The 25,199-nt window shown below is 38.9% G+C and overlaps 1 protein-coding gene across 3 annotated transcripts in view; it reads left to right on the top strand.

Moving 5' to 3' along the window:
• The window catches only part of krit1 (KRIT1 ankyrin repeat containing), a 47,099-nt gene that overhangs the window by 2,902 nt on the left and 18,998 nt on the right, over window positions 1-25,199 (top strand). For all 3 annotated transcript variants that reach the window (XM_059972294.1, XM_059972292.1, XM_059972293.1), the window contains exons 2-7: window positions 6,713-6,861; window positions 10,215-10,374; window positions 13,409-13,501; window positions 14,015-14,144; window positions 17,904-18,147; window positions 19,431-19,546. In XM_059972294.1, coding sequence (XP_059828277.1) covers window positions 6,760-6,861; window positions 10,215-10,374; window positions 13,409-13,501; window positions 14,015-14,144; window positions 17,904-18,147; window positions 19,431-19,546 — 845 coding nt within the window. In that variant the 5' untranslated portion in view covers window positions 6,713-6,759. The remainder of the gene's footprint in view (window positions 1-6,712; window positions 6,862-10,214; window positions 10,375-13,408; window positions 13,502-14,014; window positions 14,145-17,903; window positions 18,148-19,430; window positions 19,547-25,199) is intronic.

Here is a 25,199-nt window from a genome sequence, read left to right as displayed (position 1 = left end):
TGTGGGCATTATCCATATCCTCCTGGTGAAATCTCATGCTCATTAATATTTAGAACAGTGCTGACTGCAGAACTAGATGCTCTCAGGGTTCTTCTGAATTACCTGTTGACTTTTTTTGTGTGGAACTGAGTGAATCTTACAGAAAGGTTGAAGTGTTGTATATAGTAAAGGATGTTGTAGGTTTCAAGAGGATATAGACAAGATGCAGATTTGGGATGAAAAGTGGCAGAAGGAGTTCAACTGGGAAAAGTGAAATGATTCATTTTGGCAGGTTAAATTTGAAGGCATAGTACAAGGGTAATGGCAGGATTCTTGACAGTGTCGAGCAACAGAGGGATATCTGGATGAAAGTACATAATCAACAAAAGTCGCTGTGCAGTGTGATAGGGTGGTTAAGAAATTACATGCTACTTAATTCGTTGGGAGGACTGAGTTCAAGAACACTAATGTAATGTTGCAGTTCTATAAAACTCTGGTTAAACCATAATTTTGACTGTTGTGTACGGCTCTGTATAGGAAGGATGCAGAAGCTTTAGAGAAGGAGCAGAGGAGATTTACGGGGTTGCTGCCCAGATTAGAGAACATGTCATATGAGGAGAGGTTGCATGAGCTGGGGCTTTTCTGTTTAGAGTGCAGGAGGATGAAAGGTGACTTGACAAAGGTGTGTAAGATTTTGAGAGGCTTGAGTAAAGTGGACAGCCGGCATCTTTTTCCTAGAAGAGCCATGGCCAATACCAGAGAAGATCTGTTTAAAGGAGTGGAGGAAAGTTAAAGGGAGATGACATTTTTTTTTAACACAGTGGTGTGTAGATGGAATGCATTGCCCAGGGTGATTGTAGAGCCTGATGAAATAGTCATTTAAAAGATACATAGATGGGCAGGTGGATGTACGAAAAATAGAGGTTTATGAACTATGTAGGAGGGGATTCTGCCACTAGATATATCTTTAGCTCCCTCCTCCACTTTCTGCAGGGATCACTCCCTTCGCAGTTCCCTTGTCTGTTCATCCCTTCCCACTAATCTCGGTCCCGGCACTTACTCCTGCAAATGGCCTAAGAGCTACACCTGCCCATACACCTCCCTCATCTCCATTCAGGACCCCAGGCAGTCTTTCCAGTTGAAACAACACTTCACCTGCGAATCTAGTGGGGTTGCTTGTTGTGTGCAGTGCTCCCAATGTGGCCATCCTCTATGGTGGTGAGATCTGTCGTAAGTTGGGGGACCACTTTGTTGAGCATATTCGCTCCATCTGCCACAAGCAGGACTTCCTGGTAGCCAAACATTTCAATTCGATTCCCTTTACCATTCCAACATGTTGGTTCATGGCTTCCTCTTTTGCTAAGATGAGGGGGTTCCTACAGGGTGGAGAAGCAACACCTTATATTCTGTCTGAGTACCTTCCAACCTAATGGCATGAATATCGATTTCTCCTTCCGGTAAACAAATTCCCCTTCTTCCCCTCTTTCCCCCATCCCCACTTCCTCTAGTCCACTCTGACCTTTTGCCTCTTCTCACCTGCCTATGACATTAACCTGGGTCCACTCCTTCCCTTTCTCCTATGGTCCACTCTCCTCTCCTATCAGATTCCTTCTTCTCCAGCCCATGACCTTTCTCAAGCACCAGGCTTCACCTGTTTCATTCTAGCTAGCCTTTTTCCCCTCCTCCACCTTTTTTTATTCTGGTATCTTCCCCCTTTCTTTTCAGTCCTGAAGAAGGGTCTCAGCTTGAAACGTCAACTGTTTATTCATTTCCATAGATGCTGCGTGACCTGTTGAGTTCCTCCAGCATTTTGTGTGCTGCAGAGGACTTTTTGTTCTGCGGATACTGAGTGCTTGGCCCACCCTTTTATATACAGTGGATTCCAATTAATTGTGGCATTGGTTAATCAGGGTAGCTGCTTATTTGGGATAACTCTTAACAAAAACTAATCAAGAAAATAGCCGGAATTCCCTTCGATTATTTGGGAAACTATTTTAATAATTGGGACGGAAGCCTGTTGCTGAAACTAGTATGAGAAATGTGCACTTGAAATGACACCATGCTTAGAGCTAACAGTTTTTAAATAGTATCATTTATGTGCATTTGTGTTCAAAAAGCTGTGATTTTTGTCACTGGTAGTTGGCAAGAAATAAGCAGCAGGACAATTCAGAACACTTTTGCTCACTGCAATTTCAAGCATTTTGATTTGGAGATCGCAGCGACTTCAAGTTAGGAACTACAAAGAATTTGAATGTATCACCAGTTATTTTGAATGTTACAACATACACAATGAAGATTTGCAGGATGTAATTGTTGAAAGCACTGTATGAAGGCAGTGTGTTATCTGTATTCAGTGTCTGCCAATCTCGTTCATTTAAAGTCATTCAAAAGAACAAAGCAGATGAATTCTTCCACTGTTATCTACTAGGAGCTAATACAGTTTTATAATACTGTAGTAGTATTAGTGATGTTTTAATTTGTTATGATTTCATTTAAATACATCATTTGTTACTTAGTTAAATGGTAGTTGGTCTTTTTTTATACAGTACTGGGTGAATGTAAAAAAAATTCTGCAAAGCGAAGATGCTTTCAAAAATATTAAAATGAAAAGTTTCTGAAAATCAAAAAATTACTATAAAGAACAGTCAACAGTAAAAACTAAATCAAATCAATATTTTGTGTAACCCCCTGGGTCGCCTCAGGCTTGCTCAGCTCGTTCTTGTCTAGGGGGAGCAGCCTTCGGCCCCGCCAAACTTATCAAAGTCCAAACCACTTTGTGCACAACCGTTGGAGCTCAATTACTGAAGTCTTCTGGCCACCATTCGATCCTCTCCGAACTCCTCGACTCGCAGCTCAGGACCCTCCGAACTCCTCAACTCGCAGCTCAGGACCCTCCGAGTGGTCAACCAAGCACATCTAGCTTCATCCCCCCTCCTCGGAGTAGCTCCCGGCCTCAGACCCCCGCTTGGGGTCCGATCCTCGGCCAACTTACAGCATTGCGTCCTCTCTCTCGACCCCCTCGCGCCGATCTGCCCAAAAGCCGGTCAACAAAAGCTTACAGACTCAGAAGAAAGAACATTAATCCCCATTTGGTTTACAAAGGAATACCATTCTCGTTATCAGTAAATTAGCATTCCTGCTCGTTAACAAAATGAAGAAACCCTTTCCCAACAGTAACAAAGAAAAAAAGAAACCCCCTTTACATTTGTATGACCACCTTTTGTGTTTAAACTTTAATTCTCTTAGGTAAACTGTCATGTGGCTTTATCAGGAAGTCAGCTGGTAGGTTGTTCCAAGCATCTTTGAGAACTTACCACAGTTCTTCTGCAGACTTTGGCTGTCTCGCTCGCTTCTATCTCTCCAGGTAATCCCGGAGAGCCTCAATAATGTTGAGATCAGGGCTTAACATCTGTTGCAGAACTCCTTATTTTTTTCCACTGAAGATAGTTCTTTATGATCTTGATCGTGTGTTTGTAGCATTGTCCTGCTACAGAATGAAGTTGGGACCAATCAGACGCCTCTCTGATGGTATTGCCTGATGGATGAGAATCTGCTTGTACTTCTCAGCATTGAGGATTCCATTAATTCTGACCAGATCACCAACTCAGCCCCAAACCTCCGCTGCGCGTCACTGTTGGTTGCAGACACTCCTCATGTAGTGCTCTCCTATTTTTCTGTGGACAAACTGCCTCCTGCTTGAACCAGAAACTTCAAATGTTGTCTTGTCAGTCCAGAGCAGTTTATGCCATTGTTTAGCACCTCAGTCCTTTACTTTTTATGCATAGAGGAGTCTTTGGGCTTAGCTTCCACTTTGGAGGAATGGCTTATTGGCAGCAATTCTTCCATGAAGACCACCTCTGACAAGACTTCTCCAGACAGTAAAGGGCTGTATTAGGGTTCAAGTGGTTTCTATGAAACCAGTACCGGACTTCTGATTTAGATGGGACGTCAGTTTGATGTATCTCGTTGCTGCACAGAGTTTCTGTGACTGACCACTGTTTCTGGTGCTCAACTTTGTCAATATCTCTGTGCTTCTTCAGAAGAACTTGGACAACGTGTCTTGAAGCTCCTGTGTGTTGCAAAGTTTCTGCTTGGGAGAGACCCTGATGACGTAGATAACCATCTTGTGTCTTGTTGCTATGCTCACTTTTGCCATGGTGTAAGAATTAATGATTTGAAGGCTAAACTGTCACATCTGCCAAACTCTGTTTTTAGTTTGATTGTCCTTCACTCATTTTGATTCGCTGTACAACTTCTTCTGTTTCATTTAATAAGTTTGGTTCATTCAACTTATTAAGTCATTGATCATTAGCATCCTGTTTGTTATCTTTGTTTAATCATACACTGAGCTGTATAACTACGAAGTAATCAAGTTTTTATTTGAAAAGTGGCCTATTATTTAATATGTCACTTCCTTTAATGAAATACAAACAGTACTTTAACATTAAATTTTTTGGAAAATAAATGTTTCGAAATCTAAAATTTGCTCTTCTACTGGAAATCTGAAATAAAAGCAAATAGTGCTGGGAATATTCAGTTTACTACGTGTCTGGGAAAGAGAAACAGAGTTAGCATTTCAGGGTAATGATCTGTGTGGAGATAACGTTAAAAGCAAATCCCTTTTAAGTTGAGATCAGAATCAGTTTGGAGATTCAAACTAGAGGACATGATTTGAGAGTTAGGGGGCAGAAGTTTAAGGGAAACACGAGGGGGTATTTCTTTACTCAAAGAGTGATAGCTGTGTGGAATGAGCTTCCTGTAGAAGTAGTAGAGGCCAGTTCAGTTGTGTCATTTAAGGTAAAATTGGATAGGTATATGGACAGGAAAGGAGTGGAGGGTTATGGGCTGAGTGCGGGTAGGTGGGACTAGGTGAGATTAAGGGTTCGGCACGGACTAGGAGGGCCAAGATGGCCTGTTTCCGTGCTGTGATTGTTATATGGTTATATAATATGACTGGCATGTGTTGTGAAATATGTTGTACTGCAGTACACAATAGATAACTAAATTACTATAACAAAAATACAAATTATTAAGTAGTGCAATAAGAGAACAAAAAAATAGTGAGGGTTTTTTTTGTCCATTTAGCTATCTAATGGCAGTGGGAAGAAGCTGTTTCTGAAACGTTAAGTGTGTCTTTTGAGACTCTAGTACTACCTCTGTGATAGTAACAATGAGAAGGCATGGGTGAAGAGGGTCCTTAATGATGGATGCCACCTTTTTGAGGCATCAGCTTGTGGAGGTATCTTTGATGCTGCGGAGAATAATACCCATGATGGAGCTGGCTGAGTTTACAACTTCATGCAGCTTTTCCAATCCTGTTCAGATGACAACATATTGAATGTCTGCAATGTGAAGGAAGTAAGAAGACCGAGACAATCGAGACAAGTATTAGCTTGCTTTCTGTGAGGGGGTGATGAATATTTGTCTTTCTGGAGGAGATGCATATTGAAGGAGATCAATGAAAGCAGAAGAGGGGGAAAAAAATCACTGAAAATTGTAGGATGTAAAACTAAAGCACTGGACTTGCAAGAAATCATAAATACAATAAATCTGGAATTTTGAAGATACTCAGCAGATCAAGGTGCAATGTGGACACTGAAAAATAGAGTTCACATATCAGGTTAATGATCATGCATCACAACTAGCCAGTGCTGACACAAATGGAAATCATTGTTTGAAATTATTGAATTCAGTGTTAAGTACTCTGTGCTTAATGCATAAAGATAGAAGATGAGATGTTGCATTTCATTGGAACGGTCTATGAGTAAGCGCCAACCAAGTGTAAATGGGCTGGAGAATTTGGGTGACAGGCATCTAAAAGTTCATTGTCAGTATCTCAGAGAGAACCCTAAACTTTCAACAGTTTGTGGCTATTCCCACTCTGACCTCTCCATATTTGTCCACCAGCAATACTCCAAAGACCTATGTAAGATTGAGTTACTATGTTTCCTCATCTAAAAACTCTATCCTATCTCACCTACTTGAATTTATATTTATACATAATTGCAGTTTGAATGTAATAGTGGGTAAATAAACATCTTTCATTGCTGTAACATCTGTGATCAGCAGGAAAGTGCTTCTGCATTTTCTTATAAAAATACAAATGGCAGGCATCCCAAAGCTATTGCATGTTTCAAAGTGTAATGGAAATTATTTTTTCATTTTGCTGCTGCAGGATTCTGGTTAAAGTGTCTGATTTTTGGTTATAAAGTATTAAAAAAGTTGTGCTTTTCGTCATTGAAGTACTTTAACTTTCGTATACTATGGCACAGTTTAATTTATGAAACATAGCATCTACATTGAATATAAAATTTGAAGCAATATAATGAACTGGGCATTAAGTTAGAATTAGAATCAGGTTTATCACCGGCATGTGTCATGAAATTTGTTAACTTAGCAGCAGTTCAATGCAAATACATAATACAGAAAAAGGAAAAATATATAATAATAAACAAACAAGTAAATCAATTACAGTATACATATATTGAATAGGTAGTTACTGGGAATGCATAGGGAAATTATTTGTTTAAAAGTTACTGGAAAATTGACAATTCTAGAAAATAAAATCTGAAGAAAGGAATTTCAGATTTCCAGAATACTACTGTTAATTGAAATCTTGTCTTTTTTGTGTAAACTGCTTCGCATAAAATCTTCATACGTGCTTACCTCAGGGCAGATTGGGACCAATTTGAAATCTTCGTCTAATGTGAAATTGTCTTTTTTTTATCTGCAGATGAACTGGCACAGTGGTTACAGCTTAGCAAATGGAGTGAAGTAGCCATGGGCAGTCTCAATGATCCAGAAGATACATACATCGCAGTGATTCGTCCTAAGAATGCAGCTAGTTTGAATTCTCGTGACTATCGAACAAAGTCTTATGAAGTATGCAAATAACTACTTTTTAAACATGGCAAAATTCCAGAAGTGAGAGTGAGTGTGTGAGAGTGTGTGTGTGTGTATATACACACACACACCCACCTTTCATTTGATTTATTACTCACAATAAATTACAAAAGGATGGAATTGCTGCTTCCATTGTATTAATCAAATATTAATTTAAGTTGTAATGGAAGCTCTTTTGGCTCTTAAGTGACTTATCAAACTTAGGTTAGACTTTCTACCATAAGCAGTAAATGCAGTTCTCAGTTTTATATTGGATCTGAGGAAAATACACAACTTATGAAGGATGATTTTTAAAAATGTTTTTAAATGCAAGTAACTCTTGGAGAACTACCAGCATAAACACTGGGATATCTAATTGAATTAGAGAATTAAAATGGTAAATAAATTAATTTCAAACGCAGATTCAGAAACAATTGTGAATGTTCTGCATTAAAATAATTTACTAAAGCTAAGCCTCATGCAACTGGATGGAAGGTTCTTAAAGATGTTGACGGTAAGGGGTAATCCATTACGTGCAGCTCTGATGGGAACCATCAAATTTTCTTATTCAGGGTCACTACAGCAGAAATTCACAGCCCTGTTTACTTACAGTAAGCAACATCATTTTAAGATGTTTAAAAAAAAAAAAATCGACATTCAAAATAGATGGATCCTGGACTATCGACTCAGTTCAGATTCCCTTTAAGAAAGGGGAAGCGAGGAAAGCATGCTGGGCTGCAGTAAGATTGATGTGCAGAGGCTTTAGACCCTTACTCTTGACTATCCTTCTGGTGAATGTACAGTCTGTGGAAAATTGAAGACCTTGGAGCAAGATTGCTGTACAAAGGGGGGCATCAGGGTCTGATGTGTACTTTGGTTCATGGGAATGTGGCTATCCCTGCTATTTAGGATTGCTTGATGGCTTAATCATTCACTGTAAAGACTGGATAGCTCAGTCTTTTAAAGGCAGAGGAGGTGGAATATGCTGTATAGTTAATTCATCATGGTGCACAGATGTGGCTGTTCTGTCTCAGTCCTGCCTACCCAATCAGGAACAATTTAGCAGTCAAATGTCGTCCTTATTATCTGCCGAGAGAGGTTTCCACCCTCATCCTGGTAGTGATGAACATTCCATCTCAGGCCAGTGCAGGAGGAGCTAAGCTCCTTAATCAGCAGGCACAAAACAGCACACACTGATACCTTCCCTATCATCGTGGGGGATTTCAAACAGGTCAACTTGAAAAATTCCGAACAGCTACCACCAACATATCACCTGTGGAACCAGGAGAGCTAACACACTTGGCTACTGTTATGTCACCATCAAGAATACTTACTGTGCCATCCCGCACCCTCACTTTGGAAAATCTGATCACTTGTCTTTACTTCTACTCCCAGCGTAAAGGCAGAGACTAAAGACTGCAGTGTCAGTGGTGAGAACCAAGAAGGTATGGTCAAGAGAGATGGAGGTACACTTACCGGGCTGCTTTGAGTCAATGGACTGGACAATATTCAGGGATTCATCTTTGAATCTAAGTGAAAATGCCACAGTTGTGAGCAACTTCAAAATCTGTGTGGATAAGTGTGTGGCATCAAGAATGTACTAGACAGCCCAAATCAAATGCCCTGGATGATCCAGGAGATACGTAATGTCCTGAGGGCTAGATCTATTGCACTCAAGACCAGTGATCTAGAACTGTACAAGAGGTCCAGGCATCTACAGAAGGCTCAAGGTGTACAAACAAGCTGGATGAACTCAGCATGTCGGGCAGCATCCGTTGACTGCTCATTTCAACGGATGCTGCCCGACCTGTTGAGTTCATCCAGCTTGTTTGTACATGTTGATTTGACCACAGCATCTGCAGTGTACTTTGTGTTATCTACAGAAGGCTATCTTTAGAGCAAAAAAACAATTCCAATTGAGGCTAGAGATGGAATCAGATGCATATCAGGGTTTACAGGCCATTACTATCAACCTAGTGAAACCTAGTATTATGACTGAATGGCAGTAATACTTTATACCCCCCCCCCGAAATAAGCTCAATGCCTTTTATACAGGCTTTGAAAGGAAGAATAAAATTATGTCTATGGGAATCCCTGCAGCATATGGTAACACTGATCTCAGTCTCAGATGTCGATGTTAGAAAGTATTTCAAGAGGGTTAAAATTTGCAAGATATCAGGCCCTAATGGTGTACCTGGTAGGGCTCTGAAAACCTATGCCAAACAACTGGTGGGAATGTTCAAGGACATCTACAATCTCTCACTGCTGCATTTGCAGGTTCCCACCTGAGGTGACGAGGGTGACTTTCATACCCGTGCCCAAGAAGAAAAGGGTGAGCTGCTTCAGTAACTGTGGTACAGTGGCACTCACTTTGACTGATGAAGTGCTTTGAGAGGTTGGTCATAGCTAGAATCAACACCTACCTAAGCAAGAACATGGACTACTGTAATTTGCCTATCGCAGCAATACGTCTACAGCAGATCTCATTGAAACCTATGGAATATTGAAAGGGTTGGATAGAGTGGATGTGAAGAGAACATTTTCTATAGTTGGGGAGTCATGGATCAGAAGGCACAGTCAGATTCGAGGGATGTCCATTTAGAACAGATGAGGAAATTTATCTTCAGCTAGAGTGGAATTCTTTGCCACAGACGGCTCTGCTGACCAAGTTATTGGGTATATTTAAGGGGGAGGTTGATAATTCTTGATTAATCAGAGTGCCGAAGGTTATGGGGAGAAGGCCGGTGAATGGTATTGATAGAATGGCAGAGCAGACTTGATGGGTTGAAAGGCTTAATTCTGCTCCTGGGTCTATGGTCTAGCATGTAGGTCAGCCCTGCCCATTCCTACCAGTGGCCACACTCTGTTTTTGCCATCCTGTTGCCCCACTTCCTGGAGTTAGTAGCTGCAGCGCTTGCCTTGACCCAGCCATCACAGTCTAATGGGTAGGTGCTGTACATTGTGTTCTGATCCATTGAGACAGTGCACCAAGGCAATGAGATCACTTCAATTATTTTATTGCTACCAGCTAAGGGTAGGAATTCATGCCAGGTTCCTCGCACACTGTTGCATCTGACCTCGTTTTGCACTGATTCTGCTAGCACTCAAATACAGTATATCCTGAGGAACTAGAATATGCATTAGAGTTATCAACAAAGATACCAATGAACTTGTAACATTGAGTGTTTTATCTGCAGTCACGTAGGGACTAGCTGAATTGTTCTTTACACATTTTATCCTAACTTTCTGTAGTAATGTTTCTCTTAAAGCAAAGGTTTCTCAAAATACATATTTTGATGTGTTTCAGATGTAATGTGTCACATTTTATTTAAGACTTATTTCTTAATTTACAGATTCTGCTGCTAGAATTGCAAAATGAAGGCAATGAAAAAAAGAGGAAGAAAGTTTTGTTGCAAACAAAATTGAAAAGAGATGAAAATAAAGGACAAGACATACTCGATTTTGTAGTTGAAACCACCAAGCTTACATCTCCAAACAACCAAGGAATCAAAGGTAGAGCAAAAATCCAGTTTATTCTTTTCTGTGAAAGGCATGCATCTTATTTGCCATTGCCAACTGTGAAGATTTAATTGCTGTATTAAATCAATGCATGAATTGCCTTGACTTTTATTGAAAACACATTGAACCCTATGGATGTGTCGATGTTTTCTTTCAACCACTGCAATTGGTGCAGTGAAGACAGTCTCGCTTTTCCAGGCAGAGAGCAGGGGAAGTGGACTGATGGCATCATTTCTAGCTGGATGTTTCCAGGATTTTAACCAGAACAATGAAGTAATAGTAGTGTATTTCCTACTGATGATTTGGAATGGAATTTAGAAACGATAGCCTATTTATGTTAGCACTTGTGATTTTATGCTTTCATATTTAAGAGGAATTGAAATTATTTATTGCAGCAAAATGAAAACACTTACAGAATGTCCCAAGATCTAATAAATAGACTGATATACAGGATATCTGGTGACTTAAATGCAATAAATATGTGTGCTTAGAGCGCCTTTCTAAAAAGAGTGGTAGAAACATATTTGGGTAATTTGCTATAGATTAAATTGGTTTGTTATGGTCACATGTGACGAGGTATACCGAAAAATCTTCATTATGTATGCCATCCATGCCACGGACCTTTGCATCCTCACTTGGCACAGGAATTGTGCCAGATGATTGGAGTGTGGCAAATTTTATTTCTTTGTTTAAGAAAGGGAGCATGGATAACCCTCAAAATTACAGTATAAACCAGTGAGTCTTGGATCAGTGGTGGGTAAACTATTGGAGAGGATTCTTAAAAGACATGATCTGCAAGTATTTGGAGAAGCATAATCTGATTAGGTATAGTCAACATGGCTGTGTGAAGGACAGATTGTGCCTCATGAGCCTGATTTAATTCTTTGTGGAACTGACAAAACAATTTGATGAAGGTGGAACAGTATAGGTCGTGTGCATAGGTTTTAGTAAGGCATTTGACAAGGTTCCCCAAGATAGGCTCATTTGGAAAGTCAGGAAGCATAGTTTCCAGGGAAACTTAGCTGCATGGATTCAGAATTAGTCTGTGCACAGAAGGCAGATGGTAGCAGTGGATGATGTGTTTTCTGCCTGGAGGTCGGTGGCCAGTGGTGTTTTGCAGGGATCTGTTCTGAGATTCATGCTCTGTGATTTTTATAAGTAACTTGGATGAGGAAGTTGAAGGTAAGTTTGCAGATGACATGAAAGTTAGTTGAGTGGTGGATAGTTGTAGGCTACAATAGAATATTCATATGATGCAGAGATGGGCTGAGGAATGGAAAAGTGAGAAGTGACTCACTTTGGAAGGTTAAACTTGAAGACAGAATATAGGGTTAATGACAGGATTCTTAACAGTGTGGAGGAACAGCAGGATCTTGGGGTCCACATCAAAATTGCAGCGCATGTTGATAGGGTGGTCAAGAAGGCGTATTGTATGCTCACCTTCATTGGTCGGCAGATTCAGTTCAAGAGGAGCAAGATGATGTTGCAGCTTTATAAAACTGATTAGACCACCCTTGGGATATTGTGTTCAGTTCTGGTCGCCTCAAAAAATGTGGAAGCTTTGGAGGATGCAGAGGAGAATCAACAGGATGCTGCCTGAATTAGAGAGTGTATTTTCAGAGGAGCAAGCCAGGGCTTTACAGCAAATGAGAATCGGAGCAGATTTGATAGAGGTGAATAAGAGAAGCCATAGATAGAGTGGACATCATTTTGCTCTGCCATAATTTTGAATGAAGGTTTCTACTTTAGATGGCTTAAAGCTGAGGTGACAGATGAGAAGTTTGTCTATCTCTCAGCCCAGATCATTAGGCCTCATGACTCAAAATGCCAATAGCTAGCCAATAGCATGATCAGTCTGCCTGTAGCATCTAACAATAAAAGGTAAAACAATAAATTGCAAAAATAAGTAAAAACTGAAAAGGTTGGAAATACTCAGGACAGCATTTATGTAAAGAGAAACAATATTTCAGATAGAACACATTACATTGAAAGTTACATTAAAATCCTTTCATGAATATTATTTTTTATAACTCCATTTTATATACTAGTGTATGTAGTCTTTGGTCCTGTTGATATGTATCCGGGATCTGTGAATATTGATGATAAATTTTCTCTGAAAGTAAGCTGCATTCACTTAAATATACTCATTTAGAAACCTGCTGCAATAGGTATGGGTGCCATATACTATTGTCAGTACTGACAAGTTGATTCTGTGTCCCTTTGATTAATTATAGTATCTTTTAAACTGGCCATTTCCTATCATTATTGTCAGGGTAACCTATTGATACTTATTTCATTGACGGTACTTCCATAGAGCTATATTGTATATCGTAAAAAGACATTTTACTTTGAATGTCTGTTCACACTCGGAGACCTATAATTTTGTTCCATATGTTTTCCTCCCACAAATTAAATAGGTAAATCTCAAAATCTTTAAAATTTACCAATGAAAATGCTTCCTTAGTGTGTCAGAGAGTGCATCACAAATTATAACGGCTGACTCAGTGAAAAAAATCCTTAACATTTTCTTCAGCTTTTTTGCCAAATGTCATAAATCTTTGTTCATCAGCCGACAACTGTAAAGTTTTGTCCTCCTCAATAATAAATGAACATTGACTTGCATAAATGAATTCAACCATCTGTTTTACTATAGTTTTTATCAAAGTGATATAAGCTAAATTGTTCTTTGAATTTTTATTAATTCAAGTTGTCCTTTGGAGTCCAATTTGCTTTTAGAAAAAGCAATTGAGTTTTATATTTTGAAAAGCAAATTGCCTACTAGTGAAACAGGAAAAGATAAATTATTTCCACAAATTATCTTTGCAGATGTGTGCATACTGTGCACAATGCCATCAAGTGGCCAAAGGGTGTTGTTGCGCTGTGTATGGAAAACACATGAACAAATAATGTCATAAGTATGAAAAAAGTGTGACCAACAAAGTGAAAGCAAATGGGAGCTTATCAGTGATGTATTATCTATGGTGATAAACTATTCCTGTTAAATTGTCATTCTTTATTTCACCCTAAGGTAAACGCGTGGTGCGGATTAAAGAATTCCCTGTTCATGGAGAAAACACTAGCAGATCAGCTTCACTTTACGTTGTACCAGCTGCAATTAAAGGTAGCAAGCTAATACCACAATGTCAAATGTGTATATAGCAAGAGGGATAAGCCTCTGTCAGCTAAAGAAGAATTTTTTTTTCAGTTTTATGGTCTTGCAGATTTCCTCTCCCTCCAGCAACAGCAGTAAGGATGTTCTTCATTTCCAACAGTAGTTTGAGAGAAAAAATAATTCCTTTTTTCAGGTAGCATTTGGGTATCTGTTCATGATTGGGATAGGATATTCCCAGCAGAAAATCTTAAAAATTCATGCAAGTTGGCACAGATGTTTATTGGCTTTGAGAATGGTTCATATAAGATTAGTTGTTTTATATGACACATAAGAATACTGATTTTATAAGGTAATGGTTATATTATCAGTATATAAGATGCAGTTCAGCTTCAGTTCAAAATCGCATTGGTTATATCATTTGGTCTTCATTAGAGAATTGCATTTATTGACTAATATTCATGAATGTAACTTAATAAGCTGTCAGTCATTGTATTATTTATCTCATGCTTCTATCATTTGTAGATAATAGCAAGATATCCTATTGCCTTGGAGTGCCAAGTTTTTACTGCTTCCAGGATATTATGCGTGTGTGTAGTGAAACCAGCAGTCATTTTTCTACCCTCAGTGCGAAAATGTTGATTGCATTGGACAAGTAAGAAAGTTTAATAATTATTCATCATACATTTAATGTATTAAATGTGATTAGGTGTGGTTTTAAAAAAATGCATATAATGCTGTGCAATTCCTTACCAGTAAACTTTCCACAATAATTGTCTTGAAATTGAATTAAAAGTGAATAAAAGAAATTGTGTCACTCCTCCTATCACATTACTTTTGTGTACAAAAAGTGATGAAAATTATCCCTGATAATGAACTGATACTTGAAAATGTGAATATGAAATGTGCAAAAGAAGCTTCACTCCATGATTACTTTTCCAACTGCACTACTGCTCAGATGAGATCAGGAGCTCTAAGTTTCAGGATTCAATATGCTGTCCTGAACAATTCAGAGCTAGTAATTGTTGTCACTTTTTTCTTAAATTTGATGTAACCTAGAGTGCGAATATTATTTCTTGAGTTGAGATTTGCCATGTTTCAAGCATACTTACATATTTTTCATTGTTTGCTTTGCAAGACTGTACCTTGTACTACCTCTTAGATTAGTCATTAAACATTTTTCAGAAATTAATGTCTGCTATTTATATCTTTTTAATGCTATGAGAATTATTAATTGTGATGCATTAGTGAACCATGAAAGACATCCAGGAGCGCTATTAAAATTTAATATAGAAAAATAGCTATTTAAAAACTATATAAAATAGATTTTACTAAAGCAGAAGACCTCACATCATAGCTGTTAGTTAGATTTAATTTCTCATTTAAGTGTTAGAGGATTTTGTACAGTTACCAAAAGCATAAACTGATAAAAGATCATAGAGGATAAATGAAACATTTGAAATTTTGAGAAATGTAAGACAGAAACCGGACAAGAACAGAACCATCTGCCCATGATGCCAATTTAATCAAATTAATTTGTACAAGTACCTGCTGTAAGTGTCTCCTAAAAGTTACTGGTAATACATTCTAGGCACCTACCATTCGTTGTATATGTATATTTAAAAAAGTCAGAATCAAGTTTAACATCACTGGCACGTGTCATAAAATGCTGTTGCCTTGCTTTGTAAATCTTCAAAATTTCCTCCCACCCCCCAAGCTTAAAGCTATGCTCTCTAGCATTTGCCATTTTCTATATCGGTGAAAGATTCTGACTGTCTATGTCTCATAATTTTATGTGCTTTTATCAGGTTATCTTTCAGGCACCATCATTCTAGAGAAAATGATCCAAGTTTCTACAACCTTTCCATGTAGCTAGTACACCCAGTCCAGGCAACACCCTCTTCAAGGTCTCCACACCCTTTCTGTAATGCAGTGTTTGGAAGTGCAGACTCTCCTCTAAATGTGGCCTAACCAAAGTAGCATACAGCTGTAACATGATTTCCCAACTTTATGCAATGTCCCAAAGGCAAGAATGCATATGCCTTCTTTTCCTTAATGCTTATTTGTGTTTGCACTTTCAGGGAGGTAGGGACTTGTACCCTGAGCCTTCTGTACATGAATACTTCTAAAGGTCTTGAGTTTAACTATCTTTTCCACTTACACTTGACATTCCAAAGTACAATAGCACAATTGTCCATATTAAGCTCTATCTGCCATTTCTGTGCCCACATTTCCAACTGATCTATGTTCTGCTGTATCCTTTGACAACTTCCTCACTGTTCACAACTCTGCCAATTTTTGTGTCATCTGCAAACTTACTAAACAGCCCACCTACACTCATATTCAAGTCATTTTTATATATCACAAATAAAATTTTCAGCACTGATCACTGCAGAACTCTGCTGGTCAGAGACCTCTGGTCAGAATAACTCTCTTTAGCCATTACCTTTTACTTTCCAAGGTCAAGGTAAATTTGAAAATTCGAACTTCACTTTGAATCCTAAGTACCTTATTCTTCTGGATCACCTACCACAATTTACCTTGTTGAATGTTTTACTAAATTCCTTGTATTTAACATCCACTGTCCTGCACTCTTCAATCATCATAAACACTTCACTTAAAAAAAAACACAATAAGTTTCCCCTGGCTTCAGGCATAAATTGTCTCCTTTGTACTCAGTAGTTCTCTCTTTCCAAACTATCCTCTTGTTTTCAATGTATGCATAAAATGCCTTGGAATATTCAGCAAGGATATTTCATGACCCTTTTTATGCTTCTTTATTCCTTGTTTAATTTCTTTGGTGCTTGCTTTATTTGTCTGAAGGCCACTATCCTAATTCAGCTTCCTAAATCTCAATTTTGCTTTTTTTCTTTTTTTGATTAAATTATGACATCTCTTGTCCATCATTGTTCCTGAACATTCCCACTTTTATCTGTCTCCTCATGAGAAGGTATTGATCCTGAATTCTAACTAGCTGGTCTTTAAATGGCACCTACAGCAGCTGTGGACTTGCCTAGTAACAGCTGTTCTGAATTTACTCTCCAAAGTTCTTGGCTAATAATGTTTTAACTAGCCTTTCTCCAGTATAGTACTGTTCCCAAAATGCCCTTCCATTGAAACTAATCAACTGGCTAGGTTTATTTCCATCTACAGTAATGAGCAAAAGTCTTGGGCACTTATATATAGCTAGGCTGCCCAAGACTTTTGCACAGTACTGCAGGAATTTTATGTAATGCACCATACCGCTGCCACAAAAAAATCATGACATATGATGAACCTGATTCTGATTTGGGTCTCTATTGTGGACTGAGAGTAAGAAAGGTGCAGGGAGAGGAGGAAGTGGGAGGAGAGGGAGCAGGAAGGATCAGTGAGATTCTATAATGATCAATAAACCAATTGCTCAGAATCACCTGCCTGGCCCTCCTCCTTTGTTCCCGCCAGATTTATAAACTTGCTGTCCGCTCCAGATTGACAAATACAGTACCAGGCAAGACTTAGTACTCTAACTATCTAGATGGGCTCAAGATTTTTGCACAGTACTGTGCAAGACCCTTCACTGTTTGGATCATCTACATGCTATCTCAAGAAACCCTCCTGGATGCACTTTACAATTTCTTTTGAGTCTCTGGCATTAAGCAAATTTAAGTCACTCTAACAACCCTTTTGTTTTTATATCTTTCAATGATCTGTCTACATAGCTGTTTCTCTGTCTCCTGATAGCCATTTGAAGGGTTTTAGCATAACTCCATTATAAGCATTGTATCTTATTTTATTTCTGATCACTACTCATTTTGACTCACTGGATCAATTCTTTAGGATGTTCTCCCTCCATATAGCTGTGTTGTGTTCTGCCTGATTAGTAGTACAACTCCCTCTCCTCTTTTACATTTTCAAAAACTGCTATATTTAACATGTTCAAACAAGAGAAATTCTGCAGATGCTGGAAATCCAAGCAACATGCCACAAAATGCTGGAGGAATTCAGCAGTCCAGGCAACATCTATGGAAAAGAGTATTGTAAATGTTTTGGATGGCCTGCTGAAGGGTCTCAGCCCGAAACATCGACTGCACTCTTTTCCATAGATGCTGCCTGCCTGCAACGCACCCTACCTGCTGTTTGATTTCCTAATTGCTTACTGCACCTAGAAGGATATGCAGGTTCATCTGAACATTAACACCCATAAATCTCTCAGCTTCTTAAAAAAAAATACACTACCTTCCTATTTTCTCTGCCAATGTTCATGTAAGAATAAAAGTCACTTGGGTGCAGTGCCAGAGAAAGGTTAGCTTGTTTAAAGATGTAGCACATTAAGATTATGGAAGTGGTCATATCATCAGAAAAACTGGTTATGTGAAAAAACTTTTGAAAAATGTTTATTTAAAACACGTTTTCTTTTACATCTCTTCATAATCAGATGGCTGGCAGAGCAACACACCATCTCCCATGCCATTCCGGGTCTTTTTAGGCCATCTCCTCTTGACAGAATCAAGTCTTGTGTTGCAAACCCTGCTTATGTAAATGAAATGGATCAAGGTGAAAACACGTTGCATGTGGGCTATACTGCTTTGGAAATAAAAAGCAAAATGAAGACACTGGAGAAGGCTGATCTCTGTATCTACAATCCACTTTTTGGATCTGATTTGCAGTACACGAATAGGGTAGGGCCTCAAAATCATATTACTATGCACTAATTTGGACTTAAGCTTTGCCATTGTTCATACTGGTTGTGAGGTAATATCTGTGAGTAACTTGGTTTCTCTTTCATTTACCTAAAGTACAGTGAAGGACACCGAAATTTTGACTTGTACCCGCAGCTTGTTCTATTTGTGTTTAAGTAGATACAATCGTTCACAAATAAACTGCATTCAAAATATGAAGCACTTTAGTTCTTAGAAGATGGAATTGGTTACTTCCTAAACAAAAGAGATTCTGCGGATACTGGAAAATCCAGAGCAACACACACAAAAAGCTGGAGGAATTCGGCATTTCAGGCAGCATAAGTAGTTGACATTTCAGGCTCAGACCCTTCCTCAAAGGAAGGGGGAAGACACGAGAATAAGAAGGTGGAGGATGGGCAAGTGATAGATGAAATCAGGTGTGGGGGGGGGATAAAATGAGAAGCTGGGATGTGCTGGGGGAGACATAAAGGGCTGAAGAAGAAGGGATCAGGTAGGAGAGGAGAATGGGTCATGAGAGAAAGGGAGGGAGGAGGGGTACCAGAGAGAAGTCATGGACAGGTAAGGGGTAAGTCATGGATAAGTCAGAAATGGGAAAAGACAGAAGTGGTGATGGTGGGGGGGGGGGGGCAGAGAATTACTGGATGTTAGAGAAATCAGTACAGGACATGAGGTATTGCCCCTCCAACCTGCGAGTCTCACTGTGGCAGTAAAGGAGACCATGAACCAACATGTCGTAATGGGAAGTAGAATTAAAATTAATGTCCATTACTTACTCCATACAATTTAACTAGTTTATATCATATGATATTTACATAACATTTTAGAAATTGAGAGAAATAATGAATGCACATATTTTATTGTGTTAAACATTATTTCTTTAATCAAACATGTAGATATAAAGAAGCACAAGAATGTGTTTAAAAGATATCCTATGTCAAATTTGCTTTTTGCCGATATTACATTTATGCAATTATAATATTTTGAAATAAAAGCAGAAAATGCCAGGAATACCAAACAGGTTAGACAACATCTGACCTGAATTGTTAACTTTTTATTTCATAGATTCTCTCTGAACTGAGTACTTAAAGTATTTTGCATCTATATTTTAGAATTCCAACCCATCTGCATTATTTTGTTTGTGGATTTACTCTGAAGCTTAATTTTGCTACTTGTTTTAAAAGTGTATGATCTGTTTCTAATCATTCTGAGTGAAAGGATGCTTAAATGTAAACAATCTTTATTTTTGTTCGTTCTGTTTAAAGGTAGATAAAGTAGTCATAAACCCATATTTTGGTCTGGGAGCTCCTGATTATTCCAAGATACAGATTCCAAAGCGTGAAAAATGGCAACGCAGCATGAGTAGTATTATGGAGGACAAGTAAGTATTGCAAAATTTATGTTTAATACTTAAATTGGCTAAATGTGGATGTGGAACCTAGAGAAATATGTTCTTTTCACATTGATTTATGGTAGCATTGCATATGAGATACATCTCAGCATCATTTGTTAAATATGGAACCCTAAACCATGGTCATAATCTGTAACTTGTTGGCAGTACTTTCCTCAAGTATGACTTGGTGAAATACATACAAAAAGTACAGTAAATACTCAACAGTCAGGCAGTATTTGCAGAGAGTGAAACAGAATTAATATTTCAGATTGGCCCTTCATGAGAAGTTAGAAGAGTTATAAATGACAGGTGTTTTAGATTGTGAAGAGAGGGGAGGGATGGGGAAAACAAAGAAAATTACTTAATACAGTGAAAACCAAAAGAAGCTGAATTGCACAATTAGTGTAGGTTCTGCCTTAAAAAAAAACTGGTAAAGTCTGTTAGTTGTAGCTGATTTGCCTGGAGGAGATGTAAATAGAAAGAGATTAAAGGGAACAGGTGAGAAAAGAGAATACTGGAACAACGTGATACAGAATATTGCATTTGTTGAAAATATGAAATAAAGGAGAATGCTGGAGATACCCTGTGGGTCTGTGGAGAAAGAAAAAAGTGAATTGTAGTTACAAATTATTGATCTTTTATCCAGTTCTCATACAAACTAAGATGATTGGTTGTCTGTAGTTTTCAAATTCAACCTTTAGCATGTAAAACACATAGTCAGCAATGTGATGTTGCTCCTTGGGCTTGGACTTGGACTTAACTGAAATATTGGAAGAGATCAAAGACAGAAGTTGGAGTGAATGTGGGATAATGATTTCAGTGAATGTAGAATGACAGGCAATTGGACTTTCAATATTATCCTTGGTCATGAACAGTGTTTTCTGCCATGGATGCCATGAGACAGAGGTGACCACACTAAGAGCAATCAATGCAAATATGAAACTGTAAGAAGTACAACTGAATTGTTGCTTCATCTGGAAAGAGTATTAGGGTTGCTGAATGGTGTAAATGGAAGAGATAAATGCTTAGGTGTTGCATCTCTTACAGTTGCTTGAGAAAGTGTCATAAGAAAGCGGGAGGTAGAGATGGAAAATGGGCCAGTAAGTCATGGAGAGAACAGTCCATTTGAAATAATAAGAGGAACATGTGGAGAAAGCAGGATCACGTTAAAGATGACAGAAATTATGAAGGATGCTGCCATAAATGTGGAGGCTGGTGGAGTGGATGCTTAAGGTCTGAAGAGAGTGCATACACGCAGGAAATGGAACACAAGATTGAGTGCTCTGTCAACTATATTATAAGGATCTTTTATAATCAGGGGAAAAAGTTAGCGACGCCTCTGAAGTACTGGTGTGATCATAAGAACAGATTAAACAAAACCAAGGAAACTGGGATGGAATCTTTATAGGAAATAGGACTGAAGCTACAATAATGATATCTGTGTGGCTCTGATCAGATGAAATTTTTTTGTATGTCGATACAAAAGTATCACAAATGGAATGATAATACTCAAATTTTAAGTATCCCCTTTTGTCCAAGCCATTGCCTGAAACATTAGAATGCAATTCTGGAAATTAGTGAAATGTAATTTATATTTGCTGATGTATACATTGGTAGTGACAAAGTTTAACGTCATAACAGGACACAAGAACTAAATTGTTATTCAGGAAAGGGAAACTAAAGTACAAGTCAGCTTAAGCTACCATTGTACACTTACTGGGCAATTTAGCAGTAGATGAAGTATGTAAAGAGGAGGACTGAAGATACGTTACATCCTTGAGTATTGTAATGAGCAGTACTGGATCCTCGGAGGTGGCATCTGTTCAGATGTCACCAAACTAAGTTGTTTCTACTCTGTCTAACAGATGTAAAAGATCCCAAAGCACTACTTGGAAATGTTTATGGGGATTTCTTCCAGTGTTATGGTGTTGTGTTCAACATTCTTCCCTCAACAATACCACATTTACACCACATGCTGCATCCGCAACGCAAACAGCATTATGAAGGACCCATGTACCCCTCATACAAACTCTTCTCCCTCCTGCCATCTGGGAAAAGGCACCAAAGCATTCGGGCTCTCACAACCAGAATATGTAACAGTTTCTTCCCCTAAGCCATCAGACTCCTCAATACCCAGAGTCTGGACTGACACTAACCTACTGCCCTCTACTGTGCCTATTGTCTTGTTTATTATTTATTGTAATGCCTGCACTGTTTTGTGCACTTTAAGCAGTCCTGGGTAGGTTATGGTGGAAAATAACTGGTTCTTTGAGTCTCAACAGTAGAGGCCTGGACACACACAGTTTTAATAATAAGGAATTTGTTATTAAAGGGGAAGTCGGGTCAACACAAGCAACTACAATACACAGGAAGCAGTGTGGGGACAGGGTACGATTCCACAAACAAAGAACAAGGGAAAAGCACTACAACAGCTATCCCCCTTGACCTTGGATAGCTGCGGCTCCCTTCCCAGGGCAAACAATAGACCTTCCCAAGCATAAATCAATGCACTTACCTCCAATGTGGTGGTCTGTAAGAAAGGGCTAGCCAAGGGCAAGTCTCACCTTTTAAAGCATGGGGCTGGGTGAGATAATCCAATTAAGGTGACCAATAATTTAGGTGTGCATTGATTAGTTGGGAGGGACCAAATATTAATTGGCATGTGGTGTGTCCTTCGACCAGCCAGGTGGCAGTGTATCTGCCACATGGCCAGTATCTCTGGATACAGTAGGTCTGTAGTCTAGTGTAGTTTTCTGTGTTGTTTTACGTAGTTCAATGTAGTTTTTGTATTGTTTCATGTAGCACCATGGTCCTGAAAAATGTTGTCTCGTTTTTACTGTGTACTGTATCAGCAGTTATGGTCGAAATGACAATAAAAAGTGACTTGACTTGACTTGACAAGTGCAAAAAATCTGTGCAGCATTTTAGACCATAAGGCACAGAATTTGGCCATTTAGCCTATCAAGTCTGCTCCATCATTTCATCATGGTTGATCCATTTCTCGTCTCAGCCCCAATCTCCTGCCTGCTCCCCATATCCCTTCATGGCCTGACCAATCAAGAATCTATCAACCTCTCCCTTAATAAATATTATATATACCTACACACACACGCACGCACACACCCCCCGCAGCTGCCTGTGGCAAGGAATTCCACATATTCACCACTTTCTGAATAAAGAAATTCTTTCTCACCTCCATTCTAAAAGGATGCCCCTCTATTTTGAGGCAGTGTCCTCTCATCTTAGATTCTCCCACCATTGGAGGTATCCTCTCCACATCCACTCTATCAAGGGCTTTCACCAGTCAATAGGTTTCAATGAGGATGCCCCTCATTCTGGTGAATTCTGGTAAATACAGGCCCAGAGCCATTAAATATGACAAGCCGTTCAAATCTGGAATCATTTTCAGAACCCTTTGAACCCTATTCAGTTTTAGCACATCCTTTCTAAGATGAGGGGCCAAAAACTGCTCACAATACTCCAAGTGAGGCCTCACCAGTACTTTATAAAATCGCAATATTACTTCCTTGCTTTTATATTCTAGTCCTCTTGAAATAGATGCTAACATTGCATTTGCCTTCTTCACCATAGGGTCACTTGCAAATTAACTTTTAGGGGATCCTACACAAGCAGTCCCAAGTCCCTTTGCACCTCAGTTTGTTGTATTTTCTGTCCATTTAGAAAATAGTCATTTTTTCCTATCAAGGTACATAACTATGCACTCGCCGACACTATTCCATCTATCACTACTTTGCCTATTCTCTTAATCAGTCTAGGTCCTTCTGTAGCCTCTCTACTTCCTCAAATCTACTTGCTCCTCCACCTATCTCTGTATCAACTTCAAACTTTGCAACAAAGCCATCAATTCTATCATCCAAATCCAAGAATCGGTCTCAACCCAGATCCCTTTGGAACACCTCTAGTCACTGGCAGCCATTCAGACAAGGCTGCCTTTATTCCTACTCTCTCTCCCGCCAATCATTCACTGCTTTAGCCATGGTAGAATCTTCCCTGTAATACCATGAGCTTGTTGTTTGTTAGGCAGCCTCACGTGTGGCACCTTGCCAAAGGCCTTACGAAAATCCAAATACACAACATCAACCAATTTTCCTTTGTCTCTCCTGCTTGTTATTTCTTCAAAGAATTCCAGCAGATTTGTGAGGCAAGATTTTCCCTTGAGGAAACCATGCTGACTATGGTTCATTTTATCATGCGTTTCCAAGTACCTAGAAACCTTATTCTTAACAGTCGATTCCAATCCTTTCCAACCACTGAGATCAGCCTAACTGGCCTATAATTTCCTTTCTTCTATCTCTCTCCTTTTTTGAAGAGTAGAATGACATTTGCAATTTTACAGTCTTCCAGAACCATTCCAGAATCTGGTGATTCTTGAAAGATTATTACTAATGCCTCCACAATCTCTTCAGCCACCTCTTTCAGAATCCTGGGGTGTACATCATCTGGTCCAGGTGACTTATCTACCTTTAGACCTTTCAGTTTTCCCAGGAATCTTCTCCATAGAAATGGTAACTGAACATATTTCATGACCCCTGACACCTGGAACTTCCACCATACTGCCTGTGTCTTCCACAGTGCAGAATGATGCAAAAAACTTATCAATTCATCCAACATTTCTTTCTTTCCCCATTACTACCTCTCCCCAGCATTGTTTTCCAGTGGTCCAATATCTACTTTCACCTCTCTTTTACACCTTATGTAACTAAATAAATTTTTGGTGTCCTCTTTAGTATTATTGGCTAGTTTACTTTCATATTCCATCTTTACGTTAATGACATTTTTAGTTGCCTGCTGTTAGTATTTGAAAGCTTCCCAAACCTCTAACTTCCCACTAAATTTTGTTCTGTTACATGCTGTCACCATGGCCTTTATATTGATCCTGACCTCTCTTGTTAGCCACAGTTGTGTTATCTTGCCTTTAGTGTTCTTCTTCCCCTTTGGCATATGTATCCTTCTGAATTGCTTTCAGCTATTGCTGCTCTGCCATCATCCCTGCCAGTGTTTTTTACTAGTCAGTTCTGGCCAACTCCTCTCTCATGCCTCTGGAATTCTCTTTACTCCACTATAATACTGATACATCTGACTTTAACTTTTGCTTCTCAAAATTCAGTGTGAATTCAATCATATTATGATCACTTTCCCCTAAGGATTCTTTTACCTTAAGCTTTCTAATCAATTCCAGATTATTGCACAACACCCAATCCAGAATAATTGATCACCTCATGGGCTCAACCACGAGCTGCTCTAAAAAGCATCTCATAGGCATTCTGGAAATTACCCCTCTTAGAATCTAGCACCAACCTGATATTCCCAATCTACCTGCATTTTGGAATTCCCCATGACTATTGTAACGCTGCCCTTTTGGCATGCATTTTCTATCTCCATTTGTAATATGCAGACCACATCCTTAGTACTGTTGGGGGTCTGTATATTTATTCCATCAGAGTCTTTTTTACCCTTGCAGTTCCTTAGCTCTATCCACAATGTCTCAACACCTTTTGACCCCATATCAACTTTTTCTAATGATTTGATTTCTTTTTTTTACTAACAGAGCAATGCCATTCCCTCTGCCTTTTTGCCTGTCCTTTTAATAGTGTGTGTATCCTTGGACATTAAGCTCCCA

This window comes from Hypanus sabinus, chromosome 6, assembly GCF_030144855.1.
Source record: "Hypanus sabinus isolate sHypSab1 chromosome 6, sHypSab1.hap1, whole genome shotgun sequence".
In the NCBI taxonomy this organism is placed as follows: Eukaryota; Metazoa; Chordata; class Chondrichthyes; order Myliobatiformes; family Dasyatidae; genus Hypanus; species Hypanus sabinus.
The sequence above is the reverse complement of the archived record's forward strand: the minus strand, read 5'-3'. Positions and strand labels throughout refer to the sequence as shown.